The following is a 15046-nucleotide window of genomic DNA, read 5'->3' as shown; positions in this document are numbered from 1 at the left end:
AAGCATTCCAGAGAGTAAAGTAAGTAAACCACAAGAAAAAATAAGATGTTCTATTGTTTCAATGTTGGAACTACAAATGTCCAAATATTTTCATGAAAATTACATTTTAATTAGTAAGCAGGAGGATAGTGGTGATACTGGAGGAGTGGTATTTGACACACGTGTTTCATTGTGAAGAGTGAAGGGAAGCAAATGGAAGTGAATGCCGTCCTTAAAAATGTGTGACTGCATTTTTAAAATCAGTAAATGTGTAACCATGGAAGTTGTCCGCATGTTTACCTGAGCTCCCTGAGTTGTCATGGCCTGACAGTCCATTGTTTCCATGGGTGTGTTGTTAGGTGTCATATTAGCACTGACGCACACAAACACAGATACTGCACAAAACATTGTCCTTAGGAAAGAAAAGATTCACCAGAAAGATGTGATTATCAAACCAAAATCCTTTTATTCGTCATTTTATTCATAAAGTAAGTTCTCACCCAATGAAAAATGGAAAACATATCTAACGTTGTTGTTGCCATCACCTGGTATCCTGGTTTATTTGAGCATTTTTTATTGATAAAGTTAAACTCAAAGAGCAACTAGAACAGTGGCCGTCATCAATTATTCATATCAATTATTAATACATGAGACAACTATGGAATCAGTATGAGACTGCCCAGTGAAGACATGTCATGTACATGTCTCAGGTGGAACCCTTTATTCAAACAGCCACACATCACAATAAGTGACTGCAATGGTCATAAACAAATTTAACATAATGACACATATTTGTCGAATAAAATGTGTGAATTGTAGAGGTTTGGATCTAAAAAGTGAATACGTAGATATATTTTTAAGGGACATTTATTTAGTAGTGAGAATAAACAAAACTCTTAACTGACCCACTAGGAAAACACCCGCATACCATCAAGCGCAGAAAGAACAACCCATGAATCTATCATTTGTCTGAGCAGTTTACATTTGAATACCCAATTTAGGAAAGAAAAACAGTTAAGGTCACACACAAATTTAAATGTTAGCCAATAAGATCAATAAACAAGCACATTTCCTTACTTCTTAAAAACATATACACGCAATCGTCACTATCAAAGGCTGGAAAATAAGTTGTTAAATTACAAAGGACTAAATTGCCAGCATGCCCTGTTCATTCTTCTCTTCATTTAACAATAATAGTTCCCTCAATAAGATTTTGTTGTTTGGTTCTGTGAAAAATAGAAAAGCAAGAAAAGCTGTCAGCGTCTGGGATCCTTTTGATTGAAGATGTGAAGATTAATCGTCACTGTAGCTGGAGCCAAGTCACCTGGACAGGCTCCTCCACGAGGAGAAACATCACGGCACGGCGTCGGGCAGCAGAACGCAACGACATCCTGCTGCGGCGCTCAGGTGTGACGTCCCTGCTGGTGGAGAAGCCTCGCCGAAGAAGTCCACTCACCAAGCTGGGCTTACTTTTACATGTTTGGCTCTGTAAAACAACAAAAAAGAAAAATATATAGAGGATTATATTCATCTCATGAGCCAACACTTTAATTTCACATGTCATTGGATTATATTTTAATATTTAGATTGAAATATTGACTGGACACATCTATAACTATTAATCACTGAGGATTCTGCCGTTTTATTTACATATTTTCTTTCTTTCTTTCTTTCTTTCTTTCTTTCTATTTTACCTGCATGAAAAAATATTTCCTTTCTCTTTCTTTCTCGCATGAAGACGTACTTTACCTGCATGAAGACATATATTCTTCCTGTCTTTCCTTCTTTCTTATATTTTACTTGCATGAAGACATAATTTCTTTCTTTCTTTCTTTCCTTAAACACATTTCAGCCTAGGTAAACGTGTGCTCTCTCACATTTATTGAAATCATTTATATCTTCCAAGTGCTGTATGCATATTTTGGCTGTGGCACATGCTGTATTGGCAACTAGACTGTTCCACACACACGTCGGCTGACCCCAACTCACCCCAGCCATAGTGTTTAACGCTGCTGACGTGGGTGACCCTGCAGCTGTACTTGTGTCCATCGAGGGGAGTGAAGGGCACGGTGTTCATCAGATGAAATTGCCAGTTCTGTTTGAAGGACAGGTCCGTCTGCATGGATTGAGGGATCGCCACTCCGTCCTGCAGCAGCTCGATGGTGATGTCAGGTGGGTGGAAGTCCCTCACGTTGCAGATCAGGGTGTTGCCCTCTCCGAACTTTCCTTTGGCACTGCTGTACACCTGGACCTTGGGTGAACCTGAAGGCAACGAGGAGAAGGAAATTAGATCAACTCCCATAAACCATCCTATTTTATTGAGCGCAACTTAATAAAAAAACACATCAGCGGAGCCTGAGTGTGTGCTGTTTTCACAAGTGATTGAATATTCGGTGGTGAAAATCTGCGGCCTTCACAGTCTCCTCGTCTCAACCTAGAGGTGATTTTGCTCTGACACGTTAGGCGGCGCTGTCGGCCTCTCCACCATCACCAAGGCGCCAAATAAGGAAATATCTTTTGGTAGAATCAAGTCCCATCCTCCAGGTTTATTGACCGACCGGTTATACAAGCATAATTGTGTGGGCAAACATTTGCAGGGAGGGAGGGAATCAAAACAGAATGACGATAATAATATAAAGAGATACACAGAGTAGAATAAAAAATGTTTTTACAAAATGAATAAGCACACCCATTACAATTACATAAATAAGTACGGAGCAATCGTATACGGCTGAACGCAACACAGATTGTTGAAGTGCGCAGGAGGGATTCTACTATTTAGTTAGAGTCTTGTGGCAAAGGGAAGGGAAAAAAGCTATTTCTCAGTCTGATGGTGTGAGCCGTGAAAGTCTTGTATCCCCAACCGAAGGGAGAGCAGGCTGTTGTTGTGCTTTTTACCCACAGGCGAGGCCCTCTCGATTTGACATGGTGCCACAAGGATCTAAAACTTAAGAAATACGCCCTCAAAACTCAGCAGTGCCTCCGTGTGCCAGTGGAGGGTGCTGCTCTCCTTTTTTACCTTTTACTGGAATCGAAACTAAATGCAGACTGGAATACGCAGGGGGAATTCCACGCACTTCAAAACCATTATGTTTTATAATTTTTCCTCCAGCATATTATACTAACATAAATCTAATTTTACATTCTCCTTTGGGCGACTGACAATCTTCTGAGACAGATTAATACACATTATTACCGTCTGCCTTGTGTTCCCTACATTTACCATCAGACACGCACACCCTGGTTAATCTGTGATAATAGATATAGTAATCTGTGATGCAGTTCACCACCCTGAAGGCCGTTTGACTACAGACGTGGTTTCTGGAATTCTTCAGTGAATTGACGAAGTGGAAGTTTCAGGGGCTGAGACAGATTTAAACAGGTACTCACTGTATGTGGAGTCCACGGAGCAGTAGACGGCCGCCAGAGCCGCCAGGCACAGAGCAAACTTCATGTTTGATCAAGTCTTTGTTGTCCAGGAGCTCGGAGAAATTGCGCACATCCACACCGTTCGTGAAGCTGGACTAAAGTGAAAGTGTCCGGAGCAGGGTAATGAAATGTAAACTGCCTGACACCGCCCACAACAGGGCACCAGCCAATCATTAATCCCCATCACATTGTTACTAGGTCAAACAGGATCACACAGGTTTGGTTCCATGAGGACAGTGTGGTTGTGGGAACTGGCTCCACCTTCCTTCATGAGACTGCAGAAAAAAAGAAAAAGGGAATTGCTTTGAGTTGCACAAGCTGACCTCCAGACCCCACAACAGGAAGAGCTTCGAGTTTAATGATAAGAGATTTTATTGGGTACAATTTCTCAAGTGTAGTGTGAAGTAGTCTAATATGTTACTACACCCTTTTTCATTTATTTGATATATTATTATCTGTATTTCTTTTAGAACATTAGAGTCACTGTTCGTGTGCTCAGTGAATGATTCGTTGAAGAGGAAAACAATAACACTGCTGTGGCCCTTGCAGTCGCCTTGTCTCAACTCAAACGAGCTCCCATGGGCCATTTTGGATTGATGAGTTCGATGGCTCTCTCCACCTAACGAGGGACTTTATTTTGGAAGTTCCCAGCTTCATCCTCCCACTTGTGGAGTTCCACTCTGGAGGAGGTCTGGCAGCAGGCACTGGAGCTGCTCCGGAGACCACAGCTGCCTTTTGTCCTCAAGCATATGAGAAATTAAAAACTAAATGTGAAATAGAAGTGAAACTGAGCACAAGCAGGGCGGGGCCCTCTTGAGTTATTGTTTTGCATTTGTCATCAGCCATTACGCTCCAAGACGGCGGAACGGCCTTCCAGAGGATCTGAGAGAAGCTGTCGATGTAAACTAAAAACCCATCTTATCAGCCTGGCTTTCGTGTGGTGTTTTATAATTTGTATAATATTTGTGGCTTTTTTTTTAAAGAATTTGAACTGGTTTTAAATATTCTGATAATATCTGTTATTCTTTTTTAAATCCATTTTATAATAAATTTCTTCTTCTTATTTCTTTCTTTCTTATTTTATTAACATTTTATTTTACTATCATTTACTGTATGTTTTACAGTGCATTGGTCTCTGAACTTATTAATCCTTTTTTTTAAACATTATGTCAATCGCTTGTGAAGCACTCTGAACTACAATTCATTAGTTTGAAAGGTGCGATATAAATAAAGTTTTGATTGATTTGATTGTCCAGTGACCAGAAAAGGGAGCAACGGTAGAGACTGCATTATCTTTCTAGCAAAACACTCTATAGCCAGTGGGGGGTGATGCTGCTATCACAGCAGAGAATGGGGGAGCTCGAAATCGAAAGTAAATCCGGACTGCTGAGGGGAATGCCACCAAATCAAAAAGATAATAGGCCTGTTTTATCTTTCTCTTTCACATATGACTCTTGCATCAACTCTTACACAAGCCCAACAGACTGTACCCTCATTCCCTGCCTTGTGTTCTGTATACATACATCCTGATGATGTAGTTTATCTAAAAGATGAGATCCTTCTTCCCTTTCTTTGAACCTTTGGTTGAAGAAAAGACAACTTTAAAAAAAAATGATTCAAACTTTCATAAACAAGCTCAAGTGTCATGATAAGCACTCTTTTTCTCCTCAGGAATATTGTATTGGATAGAGCATGGTGATAATTGAATTGGTCCACTATGGGTGTTCCTTAAACTTATTCATGTGTCAATGAGTTATCTATTTGCCAATCCTGGTGAACCTGTTTTTTATTATCCTTAAAACCAAAACACAACCGAAACACATTCACACACATTTTATCCTGTAACCCACTCAAGGATAATGTGAATGTATTATATTCTTTCTTTATTTATCTCTTTCTTTCTTTCTTTCTTTCTTTCTTTCTTCATGAATCTTCTTTTTTTATTTTGTCTCTACACTAATAAGACTGTGAGGTGTTTCAGCAAGTTAATCACAGCAGAAACTTTTTTTGCATTACTTGAAGTGCTGAGTTTCATTGAATTGCCTCTAGTTTTGGTTCATCTTAAAATACTAATCTTTTGATTAAGTATTTAGCTGATAACGATATTAGTTCATCTTGGCTGCTGTGGAGCAACCTTTCATATGTACAGTTGTAAATTCACCAATCAAAGTATTATATTATATTGTATTAAATTGTATTTAATTGTATTAAATTGTATTATATTATATTATATTATATTTAGGGCTGTCAAACGATTACAATTTTTAATCACAATTAATCACCATTTCTAAATGCTGAAAAATCCCCATTTTCTCTGTATATTGTTGTGGGAACTGAAAGATAAATGAGGGCGGATACATACATTTAACATTTTTGTTTTTTTATTGATGACAAGTCCAAATGATAGAGTTATTAAGATTGAAAAATAAAATAAAACAAACTAAAACACACAACACCATAACTAAATGTGGCTGTCTCTTTGCTATGCCTCTGAGCAGACATAGGATGTTATTTAGAACTTTTTTTTTTTATCAAACTCAAAGATGACCTTTATCCTAAACAATTGGGCCATCTTAGCCTTTGCTCTTTTTTTAAATTTTTTTTAGCAAATATATGATGGTTGAATAAAACTTTTTTCTTTTCTTTATTAAATCAAACAAACAACCAAACCTTTACACAATTAAATGTGAACATGACATCTGAATCTGAGCCCATCTGCAGAAGCAGTGTTGAGCCAGATCACACTTAAAAAGAACGAGTTCCAAGTTCAGTCCGTGCAGATGAAAAAGAAACTAGTTCACGTTCGTAGTTCATTTTTTATTGGGATGATTAAGGTGACAGACGTACGGTCATGTGTTTGGTTCTGAATCGATGGAGTCGGATCATGTCTGCGTGTCGCTGCGCTCATTTTAACACTGGGTCCTGACTGTGAGCGTCACGTCATTTTTCATGATGTTTTTAAATGCAGCCTCATGAACTCTGGAGCGAATCAAACAAACACAACGTGACTTCATGTACTGATCGGGTCCTGATAACCAATGTTGAGTGTTTATTGGCAGAGTGGAGGCGGACACAGGATCTGCAGCTCGGTACAAACAAACCAACCGCAGTTTCTGCTCTGATCATGACGCAGCTGATCTCTGAGCAGCTGAGACCAGAGAAACTCGGTGTTTTCACTGTTCTTCTAAATCACGTGACCGAGCTCTGATCTCACTGCGTGTGTCGCTCTGAGCGAGTGAGGGGGGGCGGGTACACGGAGCGGGTCATTCTGCGCATGCGTTAATGCGTTAAAACAATTAACGCGTTAATTCCACAAATTAATCATCACTCGTTAACGCGTTAATTTTGACAACCCTAATTATATTACAATATTTTATATTATATTATATTATATATTATATTATATATTATATTATATTATATTATATTATATTATATTATATTATATCAATCCGACCAATCATCGCTCTTCTTGCCTAAACCTAACCCAATCAGAGGCAAGGGAGGGGCGCGTCGTCATCATCTTAGCGTCACATCGCTTCCGGGTTCTGCTGAGTCCAGTGTTTTCCAGCTGAGCGTTAGCAACGAAGCAGCGACAAGATGAGTACCGAAAAATACCCCAGGTCTTCCATTGAAGACGACTTCAACTATGGCACCAACGTTGCTACAGCGAGTGTCCAGGTTCGAATGGGTGAGTAGAGAGATGTGAGGTTTGTAGCGTTGACAGCATCTTTCCCCGTTAGCCGAGGCTAAGCTAGCCAAGGCTTACGTTTACAGCTTAAAATAAAAAAAAAAAATTAAATTTAATACCAAACCACTTTACCTGTCCCCGGAGTGCAACTCAAAGGCGCATGGAGCATTGTCGACACACAAGTGAAAACCAGAAAGACACAATGATGACATTAGTGCAATGTAAAATGTCCGCTGACAGTTAAATAACAGTGCAGTGTACACAAATTAAAGAGTAAGAGTATACGGATGTAAAAGGATGGTGAACAGGATATCGGCTGTGGAAACCGATTTTAAGAGCGTATATAAATACTGAATGATAAATACTGAACATGATCACCACTGTATTGTTGTTATAGCGTCAACAGCCACATATGCTAGCAGAGGCTGGACCGTGTTAGCTGGATAGACGAGCACTGGTTGGGAGATAGCACTGTTTTCAACGTTGTCAGTGTTTATATGCTGTTTCCGGTTTGGGGTTTGTTTTTGTTACGTAGCGAGCGTACGACGTAAAAGCTGTAGCTGACGTTGTTAGCTTTACATCCCCACTGGGCAAGTTCATTTTGAGTAGAACAAGCTGGTTATACTGGTGCAGACTCGACACGACCATTTACTTAGAACTTAGACATGTTCACGTACACACACACTTGTCTCTTTATTGTTGTGAGTCCATAGCCCCTTACCCTGACCTTAACCATCACGACTAAAAACCTCTGAACCCTCAAACAAGCCTTTGTGAGGACCAGCCAATATGTCCTCACAAAGTCAAAATGTCCTCACAATGATGGTATGGAACCAAAATTGGCCCTCATAACTATAGATAGACATGCACACACACACCTCATTCGCATTGACTCCTGTTCATTGTGGGCAGACTAACCAAAACCTCATCCTTAACCATGACCAATTCATGCCTAACCCTAATCTAGTTTAACAACATGAGTAATACCTAGACCACACACACACACACCCACACACCACAAAATATTTGTAACTGCTGCTGTTGTTGGGTAAATGAAGGGTATTCTCTGTAAACCTCTGGTTCATAAATACGTGTAAGTTGTTGTAACGCTGGGTCCCCACTGCTGTCTTCATCGATCAGACTTCCTGAGGAAGGTGTACAGCCTCCTGAGCTTGCAGATCATTCTGACCACAGCCACCTCCGCTCTCTTCATGTTCTCCCAAACCATCAAGGACTTCGTCCACGCAAGGTGAGGGAGTTTTTCTAACAAAGATGCAAAGGACTGAATGTCAAGATGATAATGCAACAGTTTCTTGCACGGGCCTTTTACTGTATGGTCCTTTCACTCTGTATCCATAACAGCACCTTTAATTAAATGAAGTTCACTAGTTAAGTTGAATTTGGGAGCTAGGCCATGCCTTAACCACACCTCTAATCACCTGTCAATCTGACATATACCTGGTCAACTCACCACACTCTATTTATCTCAGACTCTTTGACCTGCACTTTCCCTTCCCTACCCATATCCATGCATCCTCCTTCCCTCATCCCTACCTTCATCCACTCTCCTCCTTCCCCCATCCCTACCCTCATCCCTCCATCCTCTCTTCCCTCCTTTCCTCATCCCTACCCACATCCCTTCATCCTCCTTCCCTCACTTAATATTGCAGATTGTTTTGGGGATTGTGAGATGTTCCTACCACTTCATAGTAGCAGGATTTGATTTATAATGTGTTTCCAAAGCGAGATACTTGAATGTATGTTTGTATTGTCCTATTGTAAATGTTATTGAAAACATCTGTTCTTACATGAAAACTGAATTTGGATATGTTGCTTGGTTACACCTTTTATGATGATGTTGTGCTGCTGCTGTTGTCTGACTGTGGTGTGGTTCCTTCCTCAGTCCTGCCGTGGTTCTGGTTTCGGCTCTGGGCTCTCTGGTTCTCCTGCTGGCCCTGGCCGTGTACAGGCACAAACATCCAGTCAACCTCTACCTGCTGCTTGTGTTTGTAAGCCTTTTCTTTTTGGTTTCCAGTATGTTGAATACTGAATTGTTTTATCTCACTAGCTTCGTATTAGAGAAAGGCCCACTAGTTCAGACCTGGTGTTAACATCCGTCCAAAGAGATTCAATCATAGCTCTTTGTCTGTTCTTACCTGATATTAAAATGCATCCTGAATATCAGGAGGGGCTGAGTAAATCAGTGCACTACAGAAGGGGATTTTACCCATTTGAATAAAATATTAATCATTATGTGGTGGGCAGTGTTGCTATTGTGTTGGCGGCCACAAGCTCCTAATGTGATTTGAGAGATAAGGATACATTCAGGAGATATTTGGTTGCGTTTACACTTGTGATTGGATCATTAAGGACAGATGTTGATACCAGATTTGAGGAGGGTCTGCGTAACATTCAGGTATAGGATATTTACCCCTTTCCAATTATGTCCATATTTACCAGTTTGAGATAATGGATTAGGTGCGCATTGACCTTTACAGACACTTTAACTTACAAACTACAAGTGCCATTAATTGTGTGTTTTTCGCAGACCCTGCTGGAGGCGGTTTCTGTGGCCACAGCCGGTAAGTACCTCTTTTCAGGGATTTAGTTAGTTTCCATCCTCTGAGCCTGTTGGCAGACTGTCCTGACTGCAGTTTCCTCTCCACAGTGACCTTCTATGAATACTCCACTGTGCTGCAAGCCTTGTGCCTGACCTGTGCTGTGTTTGCTGGACTGACAGCCTACACCTTCCAGTCCAAGAGAGACTTCAGCAAATTGGGAGTTGGGTGCGTGCGTCACGGCTCCTGTTACAAGTGGTTGCACAATGTTTTTTTGAACTCAATGCTGCTCTATTGGGGGTACACCCTCAGACTTACACTGTCCTGTCTGTTCTGACCTTACAGCCTGTTCGCCTGCCTGTGGATCCTCCTCATCGCAGGCTTCATGAGGGTGAGTGGAATTTCCTGACATGATTATGTCTGTTTCATATGACAGTAATGAAAGGGGAGAAAAAGACTGAAAGAGTGAAAGACAGGGTGAGGTAAAGTTGTGCATCTTCATCACTGAGGTAGAGGAGATACACAGCTCAGTACATTGCCAACAATCCGATCCATCTAAGGCTTCATCCATACAACTAAGATTTTGTTTCAAAAGTGCATTTTCAAACTAAACCGATCTCTGTCCACTCAAGCATTTTGGCTATGTATTTCATGACCGAAATGACCCAATCAGCAAACGTTTGCTTGTGTTTATGTCATCATTTTAAAAACATCTCCATTTCTGCCTGTCCAGAATAAAACACAGCCCCAGAGTTTCAAACTAAAATGTGGCCAGCTGCATTTCCAAACTGTTTTAGCAGCTCTAAATCTCCAGAGTAGTGTGGACGCCAGGCATGTCTGTAGCAGAGGTGATGCGCTTTCAAACAAATCCTCTGTAGTATGGATCTAGCCTAAGATGCAGTCCTCACCCCGCTCCATGCTGACTCTGTTGTCGCTGCAGTTCTTCTTCAACAGCGACAGCACCGAGGTGGTAATGTCCGCTGCCGGGGCTCTGGTCTTCTGCGGCTTCATCATCTACGACACCTTCCTGCTAATGAAGCAGCTCTCCCCTGAGGAGCACATCCTGGCCTCCATCAACCTCTACCTGGACATCGTCAACCTCTTCCTGCACATCCTGCGTCTCCTCGACTCCATGAAGAAGCACTGAGAGCTGCAGACACCATATTGAGCCTTACTGGAAAGCCACAGATACGGCCGTGCTGTGATTGTCTTGTGTTCATGTGAGTTCTGCTGTCCTGACGTAAATAAGAAGTGACATTTTAGGGAGGAATCGTCTTAAATGAAATAAAGTAAAATATAACTCAGTGGTTGGTGAACTCTTTCCAGTTGGCTGTGGGACTTGCTTCTTTTTATTTGTGGTTGCTGATTTCTTTTAAATTGAGGATGTCCTTATCAGTGAAGTGATTTGTTTTGAAACCAGAATTTACTCCTCATGTTATGAGACAGCTCAATGACTTAAACGTAGACATTATTTTAGAACCCACTAGCCAATTGGCCAGATGGCTGCTTACCTTGTTTTGTTTGCCCTTTTCTTAAGTATCATTACGTACATCTCAAAAGGGATTTTACTAATATATTCTCAAATTAAATTTATTGTTGAATGTTTCCAATGTCATAAATAACTTGTTAATATTCCACCAGTGACCTGCATTCCTCACATATGTTAATGTTGTACAATATATAAGAAGAAGATGACACACTGTATGCTGGTTTTTCATGAAGGGTTTGGTGCATGCCTGGGTTTTTTGATTCCTGTGATTGTACATATTGTATTTTTATGACGTGAATGTAACCCCGGGGAGCCAAACTCTGATTGTTAAGCATTAAAGTGGATGAAGAGTTGAATCTGTAGGTTCTTAATAAATATTACGTGATTCTATCCTCTGATTGTATCAATCTCAAGCAGCAAGAGATGGGTGAGTGTTGGGACAGCATCGCTTCAGATTTAATTAAAAAAGACGAGATGCTGTTTTTCTTTTTAAAGCTACAATAGTGCACGACCATGCATGGTACAAACCAAACAGTGACAATAAATTATTTACTGTGAGAATCCAAACTATTATTCTCACAGAGAGAGAGAGAAAATATTTTTTTAAATAATTTTTACCCTGCATGATGGAAAAGCTGCTCAAGGGTATCGCCACATGATTACTGATGGAGGTGATCATTCAGGTTCAAAGGTAAAAAATATCAGAATTCCAAGATAATATCTACAAACAATTTCCCGTCATATGATAAGTGACGTAACGCATTTTCCATGTATCACTGCATCTTGTAGGACTATAGACACGACCTAAAGCTCATATAGACTGAACAAATGATTTATGATCAAACGGTAAGAATTATGTCATTGTGACATCACTATGAAGTCAGAAAATTACCTCACATAATGTAGTAATGTAGAATAGAATTTTCCAAATGCTCAAACTCGTTTAGCCTCTGATGTCATTTCTCTAACAGTTTATAATTTAGTTACTGATGTAAACAGTTCCAGGCTTTCTGGTTTCAAAACAGAGCTTCCAAATTACCACACTAAATAAATATATAACAACTAATACAGTTTCATGTTATTTGAACAAATATGATTTAATTCTGACAGTGATGCATTCATACTCTTATTCCATCACTTGAGTTCAGAATAACACGAGAAGACTGATAATTATTGGAAACAAAAACTAAATCCACTGATGTCTTTTATTGAAACAAATATTTGCACAATGCTAAATATTTGTAATTATTATTAATAAACATCTCATAGAGATTGAAATCAACCACTTTTTTCCTCGTCTCTTCTCTATTTGAAGAAGAGACTTGGCAGCTCATTCATTCGGAAGTCCTGACCTTTTTTTAAAGGGCGGCTGTGGCTCAGGAGGTGGTCGGTCACCGGATCGTTCAGTCTGTAGTCCGAAGTGTCCTCGGGCAAGACACTGAGCCTAACTGTGCTGACATGTTATCTATGAATCTGTGAGTGAATGAGACTTTGAGTGGTTTATAAGACTATAATAATAATTGTATGTACACTAAAGTCAATCTTTTATCACAGGTTGGTTAATCATCAGATTTCTCCCTCACTCATAATGCTAATAAATGTCTCTTGCTTATCCACAGAAGATTTTCTGCCTAATTATTTCCAGTGATACTTTCCTATTCCGGTTAGGTGTATACATGATGTGTGGGGAGTCAGGTGACTGGGACAGGGGGAAATGTGGAGACATCTGGTGGCTAGATAAAAAAAATGGGAGGAGCAGAGGGATCAAAATGAACCAGTCTGGAGTCCTGACAATTAAAATGCCTAAAATCAATTAGAATGTGCACCTGTAGTCCTCTAAATCCTCAATATCAACTAGTTTGAATCACACAACCAGTTTGTAAAAGCCTGACAGCCTTGAGCACTGTGTGGCAGCAGAGCTCTCGACTTAGTGAAGACTGCTGTCTATGCATCAGTGTTACAGACATGTTCTGTATGTTGACAGCTTTACATAGAGCCTTGAGATTCTATCTGGTTTAAAAAATTGCAATGGATGGAGCATTCCGATGTAGCTGGGCCTAACGTAGCTGAACGAATAAGAACGTATCAGGCCTGAGGAAACTGAATTGGTTTGAAGTGTTTCCTGGTCGGCTCTACTCTCTGACTGTGTGGACTGTGAGGTGTATGTGGTTTAGACACTTCAGCCATATTTTTAACACCAAATAACACTATATGTTAATGTCAGTGACAATAGCGCAGTTGAAATCCTGTTTCTTAGAATGTCTCCCCTTAAAATGTTCCTCGACATCACACCAACTGAAGGTGATGTATTTTGAAATGGATGGAATCAATGAACCCACATTGAGCATTAGAATAAAGCTAGAAATGGCTCTTCATTCAGACACTGGTTGTCCTTCCACACCATCATGCACATCTCCAAGTTACAGATTCAGGAATTTTGCAGATTTCTTAGTCTTTCATATCGCTCACAAACCTAGGTCTTTTATTGAATGCCTGCGGGGGAACAGCTGCACACGTCTAGAACAGTGGTGGGTAGACATTTGCTTTGCTGCCAGAATATCTGACCTCTTTTGGTAAAGCAGAGCTATATTTCTTTGCCGATTTTCTGCACGAGGGCTTGTTCATCGCCTCATAAGGGGATATGTTACACACACCACATTGGCTTATTCGAGGAGAACAGGGTCTTTGGGATTTTGCCATGACGAGCCAAATTGCTCCTTCAGTATTTCTACCTCCTCATCAAATATGTTACTTATGTAGTATACACTGGTATGGTAAACATGGAGTCCTTGATGTAAGTAGTTTTAATACCAGTGTATCAAAAGAGATTGTGCGGCAGAAAAAAATCCTTTCACTGTTAAATTATATGCCATTAATAATTTGAATCTATTATAATATAATTATTTTTACATTATTACGACTGATGTATAAGCATGTACATGACATTATTGTAATTCTCATGTAAGCACAAACCAAGAGAGGTTTTCTTCATCGTGCATTGAATGGGACTTGGTGGATGTTATGCTCAACAGGAGCCACCTGTGAAAAACAACAACAGTAAAACAGTTGTCCTCAGCTGATATTCAAACCACAGCTTGGTATAGAAAACTGATGTAAGCATCAGGAGAGCTGATCCATGGCACTGGAGATATTTGAGAGATATCAGCCTACGGTCACCAAAACATTTTTGAAATTATATTTCTCTCTCTGAACGAACTAAAATATTTACACAGAAATAACACTTTTGGAGTTTCACAGCTTGAAATTGACCTATCAAACTCAAACTATTCAGTAGTGATTCAATTTCTATTTGCTCATAAGATCCAAATCCTTATCAATACTCAAGCAATGTAAGAATAGAAAGAATAAGCGATAGAAAAATAAGCAAATGTTTTAAATATATATTTTAAATGTTTTATTACAATGAAAAGTTGTGCGGAAGAAGCAATGTGTTCTGACACTTGATCTGAGAAAAAAGGTCACACGAAATTTCATTGTGGAGAAGACGACGTGAAGAAATAATGAATTATATTTTGTTTGTACATTTGTTGGTTTTAATATCTATCTATATGTATACTCCACAAGAATAGAAAGTTGAGAATGGTAGAAAAATAAATACATGTTTTTCATATGTGTTTAAATGTTTTAGGCCATGTTTTCTGCCACTGGATCTGAATTAAAATATAACAAATATAAAATAGATTTCATGTATTTACACAGACGGTTAATCCAGACCTTTGTGAGCCTTGTTGTGGGTTAGGGTGTTAAGCTTATAACTGTGTGTTCTTCTCTGAATGAAACAGTGATGAGTTCCTCCTCAGCATGAATGTGGGCATTATTAGGGTCAGTCAACAGCTCAGTGTTACTGTGGAGGCTGGACCTTGAACGCAACACAGTTGG

At 39.8% G+C, this 15046-nt stretch overlaps 2 protein-coding genes across 2 annotated transcripts; one reads left to right on the top strand and one right to left on the bottom strand.

Annotated features, from left to right (window-relative positions):
* Window positions 1-425: 425 nt before the first annotated feature.
* LOC118101655 (beta-2-microglobulin) lies at window positions 426-3530 on the bottom strand. The gene is made up of 3 exons (XM_035147579.2): window positions 3370-3530; window positions 1969-2241; window positions 426-1465 (listed from the first exon to the last, which is right to left on the bottom strand). Exons 1-3 carry the CDS (start codon window positions 3431-3433, stop codon window positions 1452-1454), a joined length of 351 nt encoding a protein of 116 aa, XP_035003470.1. The 5' UTR covers window positions 3434-3530; the 3' UTR covers window positions 426-1451.
* Window positions 3531-6926: 3396 nt separating this feature from the next.
* On the top strand, window positions 6927-11536 carry tmbim4 (transmembrane BAX inhibitor motif containing 4). Its single transcript, XM_035147926.2, has 7 exons — window positions 6927-7099; window positions 8240-8348; window positions 9003-9108; window positions 9648-9681; window positions 9768-9885; window positions 10003-10048; window positions 10598-11536. The coding sequence occupies exons 1-7, from the start codon at window positions 7009-7011 to the stop codon at window positions 10802-10804; spliced, it is 711 nt and encodes a 236-aa protein (XP_035003817.1). The 5' UTR covers window positions 6927-7008; the 3' UTR covers window positions 10805-11536.
* The last annotated feature ends 3510 nt before the right edge of the window (window positions 11537-15046 follow it).

The sequence above is a fragment of the Hippoglossus stenolepis genome, chromosome 22 (assembly GCF_022539355.2).
Source record: "Hippoglossus stenolepis isolate QCI-W04-F060 chromosome 22, HSTE1.2, whole genome shotgun sequence".
NCBI classification, from domain to species: Eukaryota; Metazoa; Chordata; class Actinopteri; order Pleuronectiformes; family Pleuronectidae; genus Hippoglossus; species Hippoglossus stenolepis.
This window is presented reverse-complemented; position numbering and strand designations above follow the sequence as displayed.

What these genes read in the sequence shown, in the direction of transcription:
- LOC118101655 (XM_035147579.2), bottom strand. Translation starts at nt 3,433, where the DNA reads ATGAAGTTTGCTCTGTGCCTGGCGGCTCTGGCGGCCGTCTACTGCTCC. An exon ending in CTCCGTGGACTCCACATACA is followed by an intron (nt 2,242 to 3,369) that starts GTGAGTACCTGT and finishes CGTTGCCTTCAG; the next exon opens with GTTCACCCAAGGTCCAGGTG.
- tmbim4 (XM_035147926.2), top strand. Translation starts at nt 7,009, where the DNA reads ATGAGTACCGAAAAATACCCCAGGTCTTCCATTGAAGACGACTTCAAC. An exon ending in TTCAGCAAATTGGGAGTTGG is followed by an intron (nt 9,886 to 10,002) that starts GTGCGTGCGTCA and finishes CTGACCTTACAG; the next exon opens with CCTGTTCGCCTGCCTGTGGA. An exon ending in TCATCGCAGGCTTCATGAGG is followed by an intron (nt 10,049 to 10,597) that starts GTGAGTGGAATT and finishes TTGTCGCTGCAG; the next exon opens with TTCTTCTTCAACAGCGACAG.